General features: G+C 37.0%; 1 protein-coding gene across 1 annotated transcript in view; it reads left to right on the forward strand.

Annotated features, from left to right (window-relative positions):
• Positions 1-4833: 4833 nt before the first annotated feature.
• Positions 4834-21851, forward strand: part of LOC127634002 (mitogen-activated protein kinase kinase kinase 3-like) — a 58561-nt gene continuing 41543 nt past the window's right edge. The window contains exons 1-2 of the mRNA XM_052113390.1: positions 4834-5213; positions 20455-20538. Of these exons, the coding sequence (XP_051969350.1) occupies positions 20520-20538 (19 nt within the window). The 5' untranslated portion in view covers positions 4834-5213; positions 20455-20519. The remainder of the gene's footprint in view (positions 5214-20454; positions 20539-21851) is intronic.

Raw genomic sequence — 21851 nt, forward strand, 5'->3', positions numbered from 1 at the left:
TATTTTTTTATCTGTAAAAAGGAATTTAAATCAATAAAATTAAATTAATTCCATCATCAAGCATCCAAATTGTTGTTTTTTTTCCTCACCATTCTTTATTGTCTCAGCAATTTCTTTGCTTACTGTTAATGTTATTGCTCCCTGGGAGTCTGATAGTGTTAATAACACATTCTCCATCTTGCTACAATTGTTAACTTTGTGGGTGCCTCTTATAATCAAAGCCATAATGAGAAATGTTGAGCATACAGATGCTGTTTACATTGTTATCCCTAATTATGGGTTAAACATTTCAGAGTGGGATATGGCACAGCTGATTAACCTAATGATGTGTATCCTACTTAAGGGATAGTTTACCCAAAGAAAAAAAAATATTTGGGTGAACTATCCCTTTTTACATGAAAAATATTCTATATAAATATATTACACAATTGTTTGTCACCTTAATGTAAGTTTGAATTTCATGTTTAATGATTAGGAAAAGTGTGTACAGCAAATTATTATTCAAAAATAATATGAAACAAAAACACATTCTAAATTAAGAAATTAGCATGCATGTGTGGGTTTACTGCACTCCAGGAATAAGACATACCCAGATAAAGATATCAGATAAAAACACACAAACATGAGGCCTAATTGTAAAACCGTCACATTAGATGTATGTATGCATGTATTGATGGATTGACTAATTTATTTAATGGAATAATGTGGTACAAAAATGTCAATGTACAAAATTAACACAAGCATACAATACAATAAAGAGAAAATTACAACAAACAGGACTTAAAACCAAGAAAATAAAAATAAAAGGATAAATAAAGCACATGTACTAATTACTAATAAAGTACTATAGAAAAAGTAAATAGTATTAGGCTATAGGTAATGGACTTCTTAGAATTAAGGGAAAAAAATATCAGCTGACAATCGCAGCCAATGAGCATTAAGTTGTGTCGTCAGCAAGTCGTTTCCCATCATGCTTTTGATCAGCGCAGTCGGTGGAGAGCAACTGCGCGCATTGTTGCCAACTTAGCGACTTTGTCGCTATTTTTAGCGACTTTTCAGACCCCTTTAGCGACATTTTTTCAAAAAAGCAACTAGCGACAAATCTAGCAACTTTTTGGACAAACCTTAGCAACTTTCCAAATTCCAAATATCGCCAGTACTGCAAGCGTGAGGTCTTACTTCCCCGCTGCGTCTGCTCTGTTCAGTGAGCGGCTGAGAGGAGCAGCACATTCCGTTGACTGCACGCCAACGGACATAGACATGAATGAGCTGCGCATGTGCACGCTGTGTTAGCAGGACCCAATCAGTGATCACATAGCAGCTGCCTTCTCCTTTGTTTTAATTCAAAACATTTAATTTGACCGTTTTTTCTTGGCATGCGCTTATATTCACTACTAATCAGAGTTTTAGTTCATTCCGGTTCGGTTTCTGAACTCTCCGACTTCAGATCGTATATTTACAGACTCTATACATTTTACTTATCCAAACACAACAATAAACCTTCTTCAAACTCATAAACACGTAACGTTAGCTGTTCCATTCCGTTCCGTTGTCTAACAGAAAATATGTAATTGAGAACCGTTTTACTGGACATTCGGCTATATACTTATATAAAAACAGTATGAGCAGGGTTTAGGGGAGATAACCGTTATTATAAACTGAAGTAGGCTACAGTACCGACAAATTAGGCAGAATGCAAATACGACGCGATGACGTCATTAATATGCTAATGACGTATGACGTCATCTGGCGACATTTAGCTACTTTTCGAGCAGGCTTTAGCTACTTTCCATTGAAAATAGTTGGCAACACTGACTGCGCGCGACTGCAGAATCCGACACGTGCGCCTTGCGCTCGCGAGTGTTTTTTGACATACGTCAGCATGACATCAGAGCAAGGCGGACTGCTCTCGGACACATTTCTAACCGGCATGCATTACGCGCTGATCACCGGTGATCGGTTCTGCGCAGATTTTGCTCATCTCAAACAAGCCTAAGGTAAACTTCTAAGAACGTGAGGCTGAAACGCGGGCTAGTGAGAGATTTCCTATTTGTCATGATGACGTCTAAAGTCCCCGCCAAAGGATGTAGTCCCTTTTAGCAACTTGTTAGCAATCACCGTTTTTAAGACACAATAAAGTTTAAAAAACCACAAGCAGGTTATAACTGGTGTGTTTTATTTCATAGATCAAAACGTGAAAATATTTAGAGGCTTTGTTAACCACAGACCTCATTTCAGGCGATTTAGCAAAAACCCATAGACTTTAGGGCGAGGGAACCGGATGTGCTAAATGCTAACTCACGTCCGCGTTTTGGCCTACAAAGTGACGTCATAACTTCGGCACTCTATACTGGATATTATTGGATGAGGTGTTCTGACGTCATCTCAGGGAATTCTGGGAAATGAAGTACTTATATGAATACCCACCAAAAGTAAACTTAATAAGTTTAAAATTGATACAGAGACACATTTTTGGGACTGTCCTTTTCGTTGTTTTGGGTAGACTTTTGTAATATTATTACAGAACGTTTTTTGATTTTTTTAAGGATGTACTATTTTTATAGCATTAGCAAAACAAGGTTTTTTTCTCCCAAATTTTGGCACGCCCAATTCCCAATGCGCTCTAACGCCCATTTCACACATACTCCGTGTGCAGTGCGTATACGGTACAGGAGCAGCACGCGCTACAGTGCTTTCACATATGTTGCGCTTGCAGTGCGCTACTGATTCGCAGTTTCTGTGTGCCACAAAATCAAAAATGTGTAAGGAACGTTAAATTTGAGATTGTTTAAGGCATTGAAACAGTATAAAAATTCATTTTAATCATTGTGAATCTTTGTTTTACATGTAGTTCGAGTTGAAGAAAAGCTATCGCGCTATATCTGTTGCTAAGAAGGAGAAGAATGAGACGCATTTGGGTTCACTCTGTCTTTTTTTTAGGGTAAGAAATCATATAGGATGGCATTTTGCAACTTTTGGGACTATAATCATTCTTTTTTGTTTTTCTTGACCCTGTAATTTAGTAACTGTAGAACACATTAACTGAAATTATGCGTAGGCCTATATGATGAAATGATGACAGTTTCTTGTCAATCCATGTCTATTTTAATGTGAACAATGCGCTGCCACTTTAATTCAGTGCCGTGCAGCACAGCAAAAATAGACTCGGTGCGGAAACGATCGCTGCACTGCTGTATACGCACCGCAACTGGAACGGATCGACGGACTGCATCCGCGTGCAGTGTAAAAGCTCTAACCTGTTAACATGGGTACGGAAAAAAAATACGCACTGCAAACGGAGTATGTGTGAAACGGGCGTAGTCCTCCTCATGGTGACTCGACTCAATCCGGGTGGCGGAGGACGGATCTTAGTTGCCTCCGCATCTGAGGCAGTCAAACGTGCATTGCATTTGGCTTGTGGTTACTGCAGAGGCCTGTGTATGGAGGCTTCACACTATTCTCCGCGGTAACCATGTACAACTCACCACGTTCCCCACCGAGAGCGAGAACCACATTAAAGCGACCACGACGAGGTTAACCCATCGTTACTCTGCCCTATAGCAACCGGGCCAATTGGTTGCTTAGGAAGCCTGATTGGAGTCACTCAGCACGTCCTGGAAGCTTCATTGCTATTTTCCCAATTTCACATTCATTCACAAAAACACACTAACATTTTTTTTTTTATAAATCAAGCAAAACTACAATCAAACCATATCTTTAAAGAACACAAAATATTAAGAATATTTTTACACCATTTATTAATCTTAGTTAATGTTAATTTCAACATATACAAATATACAAAATGTTTGTTAACAATAGTTAATGCACTATGATTAAATGAACAATTGTATTTTATTAACTGTGAACATTATATTGTTAATTGTTTGTTCATTATAACTAATGTTAAACAATTAACCTTATTGTAAAGAGTTACCAAAATTGTACTTTCCATTTTTTTCTTTCTTTCCTAATACATGTTAATTATTGTAAGTTTGTTTACTTGTATATTTTCTGTTATACTATTTGAACAGATTAAAATGTGATCTTTTAGTTTGAAAAGATTTGAAAATGATTGGCTGATTAGATAATCGTATGGATGATGTTTGGTGCAAGATGGGCTTGTTTGAGATTTCTGTAACTGCTGATCTCCTGTGATTTTTACACACAACAGTCTTTAGAATTTACTCCGAATGGTGCCAAAAACAAGGAAAAAAATATGGAAATGCCTTGTTGATGAGAGAGGTCAACAGAGAATGGCCAGACTGGTTTGAAGAGCTGACAAAGTCTACAGTAACTCAGATAACCGCTCTGTACAAATGTGGTGAGAAGAATATAATCTCTCAATACTATTCTGAGATGCGGGTTGGTGCTGTTTTGGCCGCACGAGGGGGGCCTACACAATATTAGGCCGGTGCCATGTGGTTTTAATGTTGTGGCTGATCGGTGAGTGTGTATGTGTGCGTGCGTGTGTGTCGGTCTATAATATGGCAATTAAAATAATCTATAATATGGTCAATGTACTTTCTGATTTCACTCATTAACACCACAAAGCTGGGGGATTTAGAAGTAAATTTACATTTATGTTCATGAAAGTTAGCAAAAAAGCAAGATACATTGGCTGATGGTCATGATTATTGAAATAAAATCGTTCGTCATGCTATTTAAGATAATTAGGGAAATCAAAAGGACATTTCCCAAAACATTAAATAGGTCTAGTACACTGAATATTTGTCGGGAGATGTGCATCACAGTCAGCCGAGGGCGCCAGACTTCAATGGAGCCCGACAGTCTCCAGCACGCGCGTCATAGCTTCCTGACGCTGAGGCTCCTTAGAAAAACTCAGCGAGCGTCAGTCAATGTTTTAGGAGAGGAAACTTTCTTCTTTAGACGGCGCACAGTCGACGAGAATTTGCAGTTTTCTTAATCACACAACGCTCTATCTGTTTGGATTACTGACATCGGCGACTCCAGAGAATATAAACAAAGCTTTTTCGGAAGGTGGATTTGTGCGATTCCTCCAATTTTGCGCGTGACAACTGTATTGCAAGAGCGCGCGGCTTCCGGATATATTACTGTTTCTCTCGCGCAAGAGCGCACATTGCAAAATTTTCTCTTTCGCGGCTTTCTAACCACATAAACTCGCTTTGAATCTCACATTGGTTTTGTTTTTCTTTTTTAAAGTGAAAGCTCCAGCATGAAGACTCGTACGTAAGGTGGGTTGGAATAGAATAATAATGAGAGCGGTCATATGTTTACCATAATGTGCAGAGATATGCTATAAGATATAATAAACAATTTGCCGTTGTGTTTGCTAACACATAATGCATTAAAGTCTAGTCCAAAGACCACCGATACTCAGTTCATTAGGCATGAGGCAGAACTTGACACTGGAATCAAATTGACTGGTGTAAATATTGAATATTCAAACGCTAGTAAATAATGTCTTTGTGTAGCAGTTAAATCATATGCTAAAATGATCTTTCCGCATGATATTTGCAAAGGTGACACTGCCTGGACGTACAAATGGATATTTCTACTCTATTAAGCTCTGGCTTAATACATATGCTGATATCTATCTACCCTGTAAACTTGCAGTTGTTATCTTAAGGAGCTTTTATATTCTAACCATATAGATATAGGTAAATATAAAGCCAGAGACTGTGTGATACTGACAATGATATACTAATATAGACGTATAGCCATTGTAATATAGCCTAGAAATGCAGTGCCAAGCTTCATTGGTTAAAACTTTATTAAAGTGTCCTAAATTCTCAACACTTTAGCAGTTGAGGATGTTTATAACAAGGGCAGTGATTTATCATCTTTTTCATTTTTGTTTTTATATGGTTTCTTTTCTCGAGTCTCAGCTTTAATAGTTTGAATAGCAAAGTTGTTTTGTTTGTTAAAGTTAAATGTGTCAGCTATTATAATGTTACTAATGTTACCATTAACTCAATGTCATTCACTTTTTTTTGTGTGTTGTAATTTCATCTTCTGCTTTTCTAAATCACTTTTTGTTATGATCAGTAATACTGTCCATGTTTCAAAGTTAATTTAGAGATCTTTATGCCAGACATTTATAATACATCCTTAAGTGTGTGTATGATGCCATTAGTCATTATTTGTTACATGTATTCTTTATGTTTAGCTGCAGAGTGTACAGGTCTGCCTCAGCCAAGCTCAAGTTCCAAGAGTATGTTTTGTCAGGGCCAGAGAAAGGAAAGTTCTAGTTGAACTGTGTACCTCCATTGAGATTATTGCTGGGTTGCAATGAAACTAAAGGCACCAATCATTAAACTCACCTTAGAGACCGGTGATGTGATGTGCACACATTTTACACGCCTTTTGAGGCTATTGATGTTACTCTTTTGGGCAGAAGTATGTTGGCAGCTCACTGGCCAAGCATGTCAAACCATCGAGGAGATCCCAAAATTCTGATAGCAATGCTGGAGATGGCCATAAAATGCTAGCACAAGATGGAAATATTGCAAGGGTCTTCAGGGGTTAGTTAGTCAACTATTGTCACAAGTTGCATCATTACCAACGTAGTTAAACTATTTGGTGTTTTCGGAAACCGTAGTTCCAATGAACATTCGCAAATAGCATTGTAAAGATGTGTTGTTGGTACAACAGCTCTCCACTTGTGGTTAGAGGCATACTGTCTTGTTAGTTTGCTGTGTGGACATCATTTCACTTTGCTGAGGCTTCTGTATCTTTTATTCCATATATATTGTTCATTCTTTCAAACCATGACCAAGTTTACACGCACTTAAGGCTTATTCTGGGGCTTTGCAGGAAGCTGCATTAAGAAACGTATTAAAATTAAAAGACTGTTGACAAAAAGTGCTTTAACGCATGGCTTATGTGTCCATGTTAACGCATTAGTGAAGTTTTTATATATTTCTGAAGAGTGTGCATGTGCGCATTTGCTCAAGTGCATTGGGGAACCCTGAAGTTTGATGTAGAGGGAAACCCCACTATTGCAGCGCAATGCATCTCTCATATCTACACAGTGCAAGCAGCTTTCGTGTCTTCAGCAGCTTTCGCGCCTTAAACAGCTTTCTGGAGTACGTTAAAATGAGCTATTATAGTTTAAAATTCGCAGAAGTTATTACTACACCCCCTGCGTAACTTCATTAACAACAGCTCTATGTTTTTTAACCAATGTGGTTTGAATGATGGATGTTTGCGACATAGATACTATGGTTTTGGGAAACAGTTGTCACTAGGTAATTTCTTCAGTGATGCATCATACGATAGTGGTTAAGCAGTGAGTTACATAGTTTGCATAGGGACAGGCCTCTCAAAACAAACAGAGGGATTGTTATAGCGCCACAGTCACACAATGTTTGCCGTTTTCGATAAAATTAAACTATGAATAGTTTACTTGTAATTGTCTTTGCATATTAGGCTGGGATGGGAGAACATATGAACACAGAAAAAGTTACACACATCAGCTTTAAACCAAAGCTTCAAGCAAATCTAAATTTAAGAAGATAAAGTTCAGCTTAATGTTTCATAGTCCCTCCCACATTAAATTAAGTAAAATAAAAATTAAATGTACAACTGTCAATATCAACATCACATTAATATATCTTTGAAATTATGGATTTTGGATTGGATGGGATCTAGTGAGTCATCTGACCTTAAAGTTTATCATCTTCACACAGGCCTGCTGTACTCTTGTGGAGCCAAAATCACTGTAGGTCAGTGTTTATGTACGCTCTGGTTGGGAGCACAAGGACTTTGAAATCCTTTGGCCTCCCTAGTAATGGAGGGAAAAGATATTAAGGAAGAAAATTATTAGTCTGTCAGTTGGGTCATTAGACCCCTAAAGATCTGCGTATTCACTATATTTGATCACGTGCCATTAGACACAAAGTCCACTGCCCTCTTTATGTTGAATGGAACACCTGTCCGGAACAGACAGGAACATTTTCCGCTTAATTCACTCTGACTGACTCGTATTTTCAAGAATCCCTATAAAGGAACATTTTGGGAGAGTCTGTGATAAATAACCATCTCAGATTTTGGAGAAATGTGGTATTTTATCCTGTTCCCTAAGACAATATGTGTAAGTCAAAGCGTTGTCTGGTCAGTCATTCATTTTAGGCCTAATCCCAGCGCTAGCTGTCTCAGACACAGAGGAAATCACAGTGGTCTTATCACTTGCTTGAGTGATTGGACAATCCTGTTTTAATGAGACAAGAGGAAGCCCTTTAATTGGGTCCTGTGTATCTGACAAACCGAAGGTGTATTTGGACTTATTAGAATACAGTATAGTGCCAACAGCAGTTGAAAATGTCACAGATCTTCTGAATAAAAGAGAAACAAATGACTAAGGATTCATAAAGGGTCATTAAAATGCTTGTGATATTTGATATTGTTGTCAATGTGGTATATAATCATGTGGTACCGTCTTAATTAACTGCTATTATTCAAGAAATAAATACAATTGGGCATGTCTGAATCGACCTAAATACATTTTACACCAACGAAACTCATTTTATGGGTTGAATGAACATAAAATGAATCCTCCTTAAAGGAATAGTTCACCCAAAAATAAAAATTCTCTCATCATTTACTCATCCTTATGCCATCCCAGATTAATCATGTCTTCAGAAGTATATCAATCTCCACTTTCACATTCTTCTGCTTTTGTTTTTTGTGATTCACATTCTTTATGCATATCACCACTACTAGGCAGGGAGGGGAATTTATAGTTAACAAGCACTTTAAGGGATAGTTCACCCCAAAATAAAAATTCTCTGATCATTTACTCACCCTTGTGCCATCTGAGATGTGTATGAATTTGTTCTGCAAAATATTTTTGAAGATTTGTAGAAAAAGATCCAGGCTCAGCAGGTCCTCGCTGGGATGGGATGGTGATTAGATATTTGTAGGTCCAAAAAGCACAGATTGTCAGCATCAAAGTAATCCATTCTATCTCCAGCAGTGACATTAATGTCTTCAAAAGTGAATCTATCACTGTTTGTGAAAAAGAACGATATTTAAGCTCTTTTTAACTTTAAAAAATACTTGTTATTTATTTTAAATAAAAAATCAAATGAAACTGGAAAAAATTTAAGTGAAATTAAAATGTGTGTTGTTCTTTTGAACTATTTGAAAGATGTGTTTAAAACAGTTTATAACAGTCAAAATATTTCTGACAAAGAACCTACTTCATCTGGGATCGGTGAATATTCTTGCTTATATATGTATATATATATATATATATATACATACTGTATATATAGTAACTAACCTTCCATTTCTGTCAGGCAAGTATCCATCTAAACATACAGGTGGAAAATGACTTACACAAATGAAGCCATGAAAACAATTATAAATGTAAACATAATAATTATAATGAGGATAATAATTACTGAAATATAAATTATGGTTTGAGGTGAATGTGTTTTTGTATTAATTTATGATTTAATCACAGATATTTAGGCTGCAGAGTTGTGTTCACAATTAAGTGCTCTGCGAACTGAACTCAAAGCACCTCCTGCGCTGAGATGTCTGAGGTAATTTACAGCACTCACTGACGATACTATTCTTGAAAAAAAAGGACAAAAATATCAGAAGACAGAAACAAAGAAAGAGTGAGAACCTTTTACATACGTGTGTTCCACAATACTGAACGCCTCCATATCAGCGTGTCATACATGCGCATAGACAGCTTTTCTGTCATCTGTTCTTAGAAATATAATAAAGAGTGTTTCTTCAAGTGTGTGTCCGTGTGTCTACATGCAAATTATTATATTAATTTGATAATAATAATAGCCTAATAATAATAATAATAATAATTGCATAATATTCTCTTGACATCGTAAAAAGCATCAGCTATTGGCGATCACTCTGACAATCGTTGATCCCTGAGATCATTGACAACCCTAATGTGCATTTCTCTCTATAAATTACAAAATGTTCAGACAGTCTCTTTGCTGTTTTTTTGACACATTCAGAATCATTACCGCTTTTGTCGGTGTCGCTGGAACTTGCTTCATGTGTGTGCTTGTAAAAATGATATTTTAATGGCTCATTATTTTATTTTATTATTATTACGGTTTAGTTTTTCTCTGTAATGTAGAACAGTGTAAGCTTTGTTAACTTAATATCATAAACATGCTACTAGTCGACTAATGGCTTAAATTAACACTTACTAGTCGACTAGGAAAATCTTTGGCCTGGGGCAGCCCTAATGGACCTATAGATATATACTTTTATAAATCTTTTTGTTCAGCAGAAGAAATAAAGTCATACACCTCTGGGATGGCATGAGTAAATGATGAGAGACTTCTCATATTTGGGGTGAACTATGCTCTTAAGGTAACAATTGCAGGACAACACTTTTTACAGTGTAGTTTGCTGTTGGGTGATTTTTGTTTAAAACTAGATTTTTAGAGTACATTTTTCTAAAGAATGAGTAATAGTAAAAGTTACTTCTATGTCTGGGAGAGGTCTATGTAATCGCTCTGAATGTTGCTGCTTATACGAGTTTATCAGAGGTTTTTATTTACTGAGTGTCAGGTGTTACAAGGGCAGTTTTATTTAATCTAAAAACTGTTACCTGTGTGAAACCTGGACATAATCTGTGGCATGTTGAATTGATATTGACATGCAGTGGTTGCAGCTGAAGCATCAATTGCCTAAAATCAGCAGTGAAATACATCCCCTTTTTAACCTGTCATGAACTGTGATGGAAATCAAAAACCTAGTGGTTTAACTGCAGGCACAGTCAAGGGCAATAATTGAAATTCCAGTGACATTCAAAGCTGATTTTTGCTGTTGTAATGGTTTCAGCTGCCCTGGAGACATCTGCTATCATATATTAAGACAAATAAGCAGAAAAAGACATTGTATGTATGTGTTTGTGGGTGGGTGATGGTATATATATAAAAAAAATGGCATATTATTGTGCAGATGCTGCTTGTTTTCCACATTCAAAATTGACACTCTTCCCATGAAAATAATCAAACCATAAGACATGTGAGAAATAGGTGTAATTTAAAAGCTTGGAATTTGGACTTGCTGCTATTTAAGGTTTGGCTAATGTAACATGAACCAGAAATGTGTCTATATTACAGATGAATGCTGATTTGAATGAGAAATAAATAATAATACACTTCCATAAATTGTGTAGTGCCCATTTATATGAGTGTTTACAGTAATCCTGATGACTTGCTAACAGAGAGAGAATAATGAATTTCAAACAGCTGTGATAATGCATTAAATGACTCCAGGGTTGGAAGTCAATACTCCCAGTCCCCTATCAGTGCAATAATACTATTTTGATTTCCCGGTTATCTGCCAATAATATATTGCCCTGCATTCCTACTCTTCAGTGGTCCCACTGAGGAATTGGCTTTAGCATAGTAGATGTTGTGTCACTTCCCAGAAAAGCTGGTACAACCTGTGAGTCATTGAGTTGCTAACAAAAGAAAAGGGTTGTCCTTATCTTTGAGAGCTGACCTAATGGGTTTATGATCGCAGGGACAAAAGTGCTGAACAAACTCGAAGGGAAAAATGAATAAAGGGAAATTATTTTAGTCAGCTTTTGTCATTTAGATCATGTGCTTGGGTGTTTAGATAGTCAGTTGGGAAAGGGACCCATCTTATAATGTGGTTGCGATCTTAAAGGTTAAATTAAATTTAGAAAAGGTGTTTAATGAACGACATGGTGAGTCACACCAATGTCACAAATTTATTGTTGCTGTTTGGCCCACACAGTTTGCTTTAGACTTACTGTCAGACTGTTTATGGTCAATGACATTTTATATGGTCATTGATTTTTGTTTACTCCGAGCCACCCAGTTAAATTACATAATTCTTTGACATTAAAGAGCTAATGTCAGGAGACCTTAGAGATAACTATCTATGGTTTGCATTGAATAGCATGCAACTATGCTGACTGTAGGCTATGCCATCCCTATTTCTGTGGCATTGCAAATTGATGCAGTTTCATGATGTGTTCAAATACAATGAACACGTTTTTGTAAAGGGAGAAGCTTTTCGTGAGTCATTAGGAAATGCAGCTGGTGAGTTGTCCTCACAATTCATGAAAGTGGGAAAAACCCTCCAATACAGCTCACCTTGATTTCACTTTATTTGGAGGGGTGATGTAATATACTAGAAAGAATGAGCCATGAAGGCTGGCTTATTTCCTGCCAAATGTCCACCCTTGAAGGTGAAGCAGTGAATGTCAGACATCCTGAATATTTCCTCGGGTCTAATACAGCAGTGGTTCTAAACTGGTTTTAATTCAGGACCCTGATTTGATCTTGGACATCAAGGGGTGACCCAACACACCACCACAATGTAACCTGTAATGTTGTCTCATATTATTATTTACAGTGCAAAGATTTGTTTGTGGTTTTCGTTGAGGATAAGGTCATGTCACGCAACCTATCCATGTTGGTATTAGCTTTATGTTGTTACCTTCTTGTAATTCAGTACGCTTACATGCACAGTTATAATTGATCTACAGCAGGGTTTTGCATAGTAGAGTTACAGTCTTAGTCTGTCTTTACAAGTATACATGACACAATATGTAATGGAATATTTGAGGGAAGTGTTAAATAGGGCTGGGTATTGATACAGATTTCCCGATTTGATACAATTCCGGTTCACAAGCTCTTGATTAAATTTGATTAGTTTCCGATATCGATTCGATTCAATATCGATTCATATGGGTATATTACTGTTACAATGTTCATTTTGCTTACGTATAAAATCTCTCTAAGCTAATGCTCTTAATTATAAAGGAACCTTCTAGGCAACCCTTCTAGGTACAAATTGAAAATATAAATGTTTAATTAATTGTAAGTAATACTTTTTAATTAATTTGACATTTTATCATATGTTTTTGATCAAATTGATTATTCAGTATATTCCATCAATTCATATCTTGAAATGCATAGATTATGTTGCATATATTGTATATTTTTGTTTACTTTGTGCTATTTAAAAGTATTTACATTAAAATGTAGAACAAATTCTTAATCTGTACTGTCTCTTTAAGACTTGGGGCTTTAGCCTGTGAGCGCATAAAACGAAGGAAGATGTGTGTAATTTCTTTAGCGCATCCATGTGTGATTAGAATAACATTTTCTTTTTTTGTTGTTGTTTTAATCAAAAACTGACTGTAAAAAAACATGTATTAAGGGTATGTATTAAAAGAGACATTATTCAATGACATATAGATCCATGGATCTCGTCTTTGGACACATGGGACGAGTCAAACCAAACTTTTACTCTCAATACGCTGTGAAAGGACCTCACTGCTAATAATTTATTTTTCACTATACTACTCAATCACTGGTGAGTAAAAACTGAAAATTTACTAGTCAGTGGCTAATCATAGACATTTTTAGTTGCATAGGGTGAGATTTGGTCGCACATGCGAGTGATTTACTTGCATTATATAGGGTTGCCACATAGAGTGAAAGATCGATCTGGGATTTAAGAATCTATAACTCGAGATTGTACAAATGAAGATTGCGATGCATCTGGAAAAACATTATTTTTACCCACCCCTACTGTTAAATTTGCATAATTTCTGTCTTTTTATTGTGTGCACAACATCAAGGCCACTTGCAGTCCGAATAAAATGTATAGCCTATTTGCTGGGCGAAGCCGAAAATGCATTATACTGCATTCATGTCTCATAATGCACCTTATAATAAGTTATAACTTCTCATAAATAAATATAACTACAGTTATAATACATTATAAGACTTCCCCTATTCATAGTTAAACCTTAGAATATAATGCATTATAACACCAAATAAATCCAATTTTAGCACAGCAGAAGTTAATAAAATTAATCGTATGCTGTCACGCAAAAGCAGCATAGTGTAAACAGTCAAAAGGCTTTTTGACGTGATCATAAGTGGACCTAGTTACAAAAGCTTATAAACAGCCATAGCATAAATGTGTAACATACTGTAAATTTACAACACCCAAGAAGATTGGCTACATGTGTGATCATCATTACATATTTAGAGTTTCTGATATATTTTAACCTTGTAGCTTTACATGGGTTTTTCGTAATATCGAATTGATATTACGAAAATGAATTTGACATATTAATATAGTGGTAACATATTATAAGGTGTATTATGAGAAATTACTATAGCATTGTAATGCCTTTACAGTGCATTTTAAATTAGGGCTTCAATGAAAGTGTTATCAAACTTTTAAAGTGTACATAAAAGTGCTGAGTGACCGATGAACGGCCTTTGTTTCTGACTGGATGTATGGCCTTTAATGGCAATAAAATAAGATAAGTATATAGCATACAGTAATTTGCCTGCCAGCTTATCAAAAGAGACCTGGAACCCTTTTTGAGTCGGTACCCTCCATTTAAGAACAACTATATTACTCATGATAGTGTAGCTAAACTGAACAAATTGAACTGTTTTTAATCAAATGTTTGGTTTCCTGCTGTGCTCGTTCAGCCAAATCCCCTATGCTGTTACTTTAAAAGAAATCTTAGATCATTGTCGAATCAAGCCAAGCTGCACTCGCTGCACTCGAAGAGTAAACAGCATTTTGACAGAATGTTAGACACTGTCTCTTTCTGCTGGCATAAAGCATGTGTAGTATTATTGGCAGGTTTTGTGGTGGGCACCTGGGTAAGCAGGCCTCTAGCATGCTGTGTGGAGTGACCGAGCAGATGGGCTGGAGAGCTGGCGGTTGGTGCCAGACGCAGTGAAGGCAAAGGGGTTTAGCGAGTTGCTCTACGCAATGTTGGAGAGCCACCTGTTTTTTGGCAGCAAGTCAGTCCCTCGGCTCTCAAATGTGTTAATGGCAGCCGCAAGGTCAATGTGTACGTGTGCGTTACGTTTAAATAGAGTTTGAGATGGTATGCCTACAATGCAGTGCTCTTACATTGAAAAGAAGTGACAGTAAATGCTTTTAGATGTTGACAGATTGATAACTTATCCTTCTTAATGGACTATTTGGACAACTGCTTCCGCATTCTAGTGCAGCTCAGGCATTTCTGGTTACAGCATTCAGCGCACCTACATGCAGAGATTTATTGATGGGAATACAGATTGTTTCTTTTTATGGCTGTCAGATGATTAAAACAATAAATCATGCTTTTGGCATTAAAATGAATGATCTCAAATTTATAATTTTATAAATAATTTTTTTTTCATTTTTTCAAATGTAGCTTAACTCAGATCTTAATAATACAATCAAACATATATAACCTGCAACAGTCTTGCTATTTTATTAACACATGTTTCCTTCATTGATGATATTTTATACCTGTTGAATTTCAACGATTACAGTCAGGTCCATAAATATTGGGACATTGACACAATTCTAATCTTTTTCTATACACCACCACAATGGATTTGAAATGAAACGAACATGATGTGCTTTAACTGCAGACTTTTGGCTTTAATTTGAGGGTATTTACATCCAAATCAGGTGAACGGTGTAGGAATTACAACAGTTTGAATATGTGCCTCACACTTTTTAAGGGACCAAAAGTAATTGGACAATTGGCTGCTCAGCTGTTCCATGGCCAGGTGTGTGTTATTCCCTCATTATCCCATTTACAAGGAGCAGATAAAAGGTCCAGAGTTTATTTCAAGTGTGCTATTTGCATTTGGAATCTGTTGCTGTCAACTCTCAATATGAGATCCAAAGAGCTGTCACTATCAGTGAAGCAAGCCATCATTAGGCTGAAAAATCAAAACAAACCCATCAGAGAGATAGCAAAAACATTAGGTGTGGCCAAATCAACTGTTTGGAACATTCTTAAAAAGAAAGAACGCACCGGTGAGCTCAGCAACACCAAAAGACCCGGAAGACCACGGAAAACAACTGTGGTGGATGACCGAAGAATTCTTTCCCTGGTGAAGAAAACACCCTTCACAACAGTTGGCCAGATCAAGAACACTCTCCAGGAGGTAGGTATATGTGTGTCAAAGACAACAATCAAGAGAAGACCACCAGAGTGAATACAGAGGGTTCACCACAAGATGTAAACCATTGGTGAGCCTCAAAAACAGGAAGGCCAGATTAGAGTTTGCCAAACAACATCTAAAAAAGCCTTCAAAGTTCTGGAACAACATCCTATGGACAGATGAGCCAAAGATCAACTTGTACCAGAGTGATGGGAAGAGAAGAGTATGCAGAAGGAAAGGAACTGCTCATGATCCAAAGCATACCATCTCATCAGTGAAGCATGGTGGTGGTAGTGTCATGGCGTGGGCATGTATGGCTGCCAATGGAACTGGTTCTCTTGCATTTATTGATGATGTGACTGCTGACAAAAGCAGCAGGATGAATTCTGAAGTATTTCGGGCAATATTATCTGCTCATATTAAGCCAAATGCTTCAGAACTCATTGGACGGCGCTTCACAGTACAGATGGACAATGACCCGAAGCATACTGCGAAAGCTACCAAAGAGTTTTTTAAGGGAAAGAAGTGTAATGTTATGCAATGGCCAAGTCAATCACCTGACTTGAATCCGATTGAGCATGCATTTCACTTGCTGAAGACAAAACTGAAGGGAAAATGCCCCAAGAACAAGCAGGAACTGAAGACAGTTGCAGTAGAGGCCTGGCAGAGCATCACCAGGGATGAAACCCAGCGTCTGGTGATGTCTATGCGTTCCAGACTTCAGGCTGTAATTGACTGCAAAGGATTTGCAAACAAGTATTAAAAAGTGAAAGTTTGATTTATGATTGTTAATCTGTCCCATTACTTTTGGTCCCTTAAAAAGTCGGAGGCACATACACAAACTGTTGTAATTCCTACACCGTTCACCTGATTTGGATGTAAATACCCTCAAATTAAAGCTGAAAGTCTGCAGTTAAAGCACATCTTGTTCATTTCATTTCAAATCCATTGTGGTGGTGTATAGAGCCAAAAAGATTAGAATTGTGTCGATGTCCCAATATTTATGGACCTGACTGTAATTCCACCATACAGCGATTTCAAATGATTTTACTTCAGTTCAAGGACAAAGATGGATTTTTTTATAAACACATTAGTCATTCTCTTACTCTGACCAGGTTTTAAAAATCATTCAGAACACAATTAAGCAGATTTAATGTAAAATTTAGCTAAAATATTTTTACCGACACTACACATATTTTATTAATTTTAATGGATGAGTTTGTCAGGTCTCTCTTTTTCCTCTTTCAGACATGGAACATTACCATGTTTGAAGTGTGTAGTTTCATTCAAAGAGTGCTGGTACCTACTAGTCTCCTTCAACCTTCTGTCATTCGTAGTTCAAGCAGATCTGTGGTTAAATGTCTTCTATAGACCTCGGTTTGAGGAGAAATGGTAAAATGTGGTAGTGTTTACCAGTCATTGCTTTCTCTGATCTTTTTGGGCTGAATCACTGAATTTTGAAGACGCTGTACACAGTAATGTTCTCAATATTTCTTCTTCTGTCTCTGACAATATCAGTACTTATCTTCTTCCAAACATTTATTTTCGGTTGAGTTTCAGGTAGGGATGCACCGATCTGATAACTGGATCGGTATCGGCTCCGATACTGGCATTTTTAGATGGATTGGTTATCGGTCCGATGAGCCCTATCCAATTCCGATACTGTGTTAGTCATGTTCGTTCCTGTCAAGCTTATATTGAGAATTGATATCTCATTCTATAATCAAAAGCCTTGGCGTCACACATCCACAGGGCTCCCCAGTGAACTCATTTGTAACTGGGAGATTTGGTGAGATTTGGTAGTCATAGTCGACTAGCTGGTGCAGAACGATTACTCGATTAGTCGATTACCCGTGCACATGCTTAGTTTTCATGCCCTTATGCTGTCACAGAGCTTTGGGATCTTGTAACCGGATTTGTGTGCCATTAGCTCTGATGGCCTTTAAGCTGTTTGCTGCTCTGCCCTGCTCGTGTGGATTGAGCATATGCCTTGGAAACTTACTGAAAACTTACAGCAAAGCGTTTTTGTGTTTCTGTCAGGAGCCCAGATAATTTTTCTGTGCTGACCTTTTCTGGAGAAACTCAGGGAGCATGCAATCTTTAGAAACAAAGAGGTGAAGATGAAAGCCATTTGAATGAAGTGTAAAAAAGATGCTTTAAGAAATACCAGGGAAAAGGGGTGTGTCTGAGTTTAGATTCCCACTGAGCAGGAATCCAGTAGTAACTGTGTGTATCATCTGAATGTCTGAGAAGCAATTGCTTTACTGAATGTTCTAGAAAGGTCTTTCGCTTCAGTTTTCTATCCATCCATTATCTTTGAATAAAAGGATGTGGCAATCAGATAGTTGAGGTTGTAATTTGAGCAGAAGTTCAGAAATAAACTCTTAGCAAACATTAGATGAAAATCATACAGTTGTACTGCACTTACAGTTGTATTTCAAGCAGATAGTTCCAATCCTGGATGCTGATCGGTCAATACAGTGTTCCAGTCATGCTGAAAAACACAGTATAAACTGTACTAACCGCTATGATGCAAAACACTATCTTTGCAAAACTATGTAGACCATCTATTAACTAGAACATGACCGATAGTGGATTTTGTCATTTCTAAAGTGGTGGAAATGGCTAATAACCTATAAATTGCCAAATAGTTTTTACATCTTAGTCTTTCCTAACTGTGACAGGCACAGACATAGAGGCTACAAGAGTCAGAATTGAGTGAAATCCCAGATGGGTGTTTGTTGTGCAACCAAAATTCTAATAATAACCAGAAAAAATGCAGATTTGGTGCATAACACAGGACTTTTAATTAAATACAAGCCTGAAATACACAGGGGACTCTTATTTTAAAATGTATGTCCATCCAGCTCATACAAATACATAAGGGAAACAAAACATGCACTCTTAAAATAATTGTATTAAAATAGAATCACTATAAAGTAAACATTGTCAGTTGGTCTAATATGGTTTATTTTCTTCTGAAGACTTGAAGACTGGAATTACTGTTAATTTTGCTGCTACATTATCCAGTATACTAGTTAATAATAAAGTGTTTCTTAATAAGCTATACATTTATATTGAAATAGTTTTGTGTTTCTTTACATAATAAAGAGCACACCCAATTAGTTCCACACAATAAAGATATTCTAAACTGATTATGCAAAAAAACAACTTTGGTATCGGCTTGGGATTGGCATTGGCCGATACTGAGATTTCCGATATCGGAATCGGAAGAGAAAAAGTTGTATTGGTGCATCCCTACTTTTAACTGCAGCTGCTTTTAAAATAACTTCCCACTGTTGTTTATCTCAAGAGACTCTAGACTCATCGTTTCCAGTGAGGTTTTGACATAATCACCACAAGAGCCATCAAAAGAGAAACAGCCCCTCTGCATTACTGCTGCTATATTTGGCTCAAATAGAGGCAGCCAAGAAAAAGGAGGGGTGAATGCTATATTGCTATCATTTCCATAGCTATTTTCAAAATTATGTTGTTTTCTGTGTAAATGTTCATAACCTTTTCGCTGGCACTGCTGTCCTTTGACCCATAATATGGTAATAAGGTGACCTCACTCTCAAGTTTGGGGCCCTTTTGCACTTTGGTTGCACAGCTTTTTCCTCACCGTCACCAGGCAACTTGCCGATATTGTTGCGTGAAGTTGACAATTATAAATGGAGAAAAAAATAGATCTCATTGTCTTGCCTTTCTTGTGTCAGAAAATGAAAAACGGATCTCAGATCAGCCTGTGGAAGCTGGTGACAGATTCGCTGCCTGGCATTAAAAGCTTTCTGAAGAATCTTTGAAGCTCTCCATGGTCGCTACCTTTTGCATTCTATTGGCTTTTATCCTGCACATTGTGGCTTAACAATGTCTCAAGGGGGAGAGGTCGCTTTGCTTCTTTAAAGACAACAGCACTAGTGTCTCTCTTCTGAAGAATGACATGACTGACAGCTGATGGGAGATGATGGCTATATTCCCTTTTGGCAGTCAGAATCACACTGTCTGTGGACAGTTGTGAGTGCCATTGTTTTCACTGAAATGATGTTACACTCTGTCTCTTTAAAGAGAATTGCGTTATTGCATAGCACAAATGGCGTGGGACGAGTTCTGCGCCAAAGTTTAATAATGATGTTTAGAGGTTTGTTGAAATCTCTAACCCTAAGTATGAGCAATGGAAATAGAGATGCTTGTCTTAGCAAGCACAACTAAGTATGCTCTTGAATTTATGCAAATTGGTAGTGCAGCTGTAACTTGTTTAACAGTCCTATTGCACTGTGTTGTTATTTTAATATAGCCATGTTATGTGTCTGTCAGTTTTGCAATAGCACTGTTTTTCTGTTACTGTAAGGGTGGAGACAACTGAACCATAAATGTTACATAAATCTCCTCAAATTTTAAGTGCTGTCAGAAACTTGCAGTAAGAGTTGGGTTTTGGACACTTTGATGTTGAAATGTTTGTCTGTTTGTTGGCATTTTAAGTTAATTATGACTCTAATTCAGTCCTCTGTTTATGTTGTGTTTACAGAGTGAAGATTTTCCCTGATGAAAGGAGTCGAGCGTTAAGCTCGAGTTCAATAGGGACACTTCCTGATGATGACAGTAAACATGGGTAAGCTGTCCTATCTCTCTCTCTCGCTCCCTCTCTCTCTCTTCCTTTCTCACACACTCTCTTCCCCTCACAGCATACACACTTCCTGTAAACAGTTCCTCAGAGCAAAGCAAAAAAGAAACACAGCTTCAGAAGCATGTTTAAACATATTTGTAACTTGGCCCATCCTGGGATAATTTGATGTTCAAAACGCCTCCACAGTTATCACTGATTAAACTTTGTTATAGTAAAATCGGATAATTTTATCCTATGTGGAAATTTCTCATCACATCATATAGAAGCTTCTACTGGATACAGTTAAAATGTGCATTGTGTCAGAAATGTACTAAAAACTAGTAATCTAATCATATTATCCTTGCAGAGCTGAAATTTACATCATAAAAGGTTAATTGTGTCACTTAGTTCCACCTAATTGACTATGCAAAATTTTACAGCAGTATGAATGCACACCGTATATGCACATATTGTGGTGTGTTTAGTGTATGAGCCGCAGTGAACACACATGAACTCCTCGGGTGCTGCTCTGAGATCTCAGCTCCTAAGTAGTTCAACGCAGGAGGAACTCAAAGTTCCATCAAATAAATGTTTAACTTAACATTTTAACTCTTTAACTTATTGAGGTTAATATTGCGATATGCGATTGCAATATAATAAACAAATGGTATCATGAGTCAACTTGCTTGGTGATCAAGGAAAATGCACAAATAGATTACTGATAATGCTGAAATGTGTATTTTTCAACTCAAACATTCAAACTAGCAACAACAACAACTATAAATGCACAGTGTTTTAAATATTAAATAATATCTTTGCATTACTGCAAAGATGATGAAATAATTGAAATAATTGATGAAATTACACCTAAATAAAATAGAACAATAAATAAGAACATACAAATTTTCACGAAAATAAGATTGTCCAAACAAACAGGGACATTTAAGAAGGATGTAACATGTACTTTGTATAAACTCTTTTGAAAAGGAAACTGGATATAAAAGTGTAGTTCACTCAAACCACTAAAACTGTTGTTGTGTGTGTGTGTGTGTGTGTGTACATACACACACACACACACACACACATTTTATTGTTGTTGTAATTTTAATGTTATTTTTCACATAAGATTGATCTTATGATGATCTCATCAATGATGCAACACGTTGCAAGCTGCAGACAGTGGGCGGGGGTAAGAGACGAGCGTCTCCGTGTTCAATGCGCATCAGCCGGCGGAACTTTAAATCTCTCCCGGTCTCGTCCGCGACTGGTTGAAGCGGCTCTGACTGCACAGAGGATGACAGTTTTGGAGTTTGTGCTTG

The sequence above is a fragment of the Xyrauchen texanus genome, chromosome 41, assembly GCF_025860055.1.
Source record: "Xyrauchen texanus isolate HMW12.3.18 chromosome 41, RBS_HiC_50CHRs, whole genome shotgun sequence".
NCBI lineage: Eukaryota > Metazoa > Chordata > Actinopteri > Cypriniformes > Catostomidae > Xyrauchen > Xyrauchen texanus.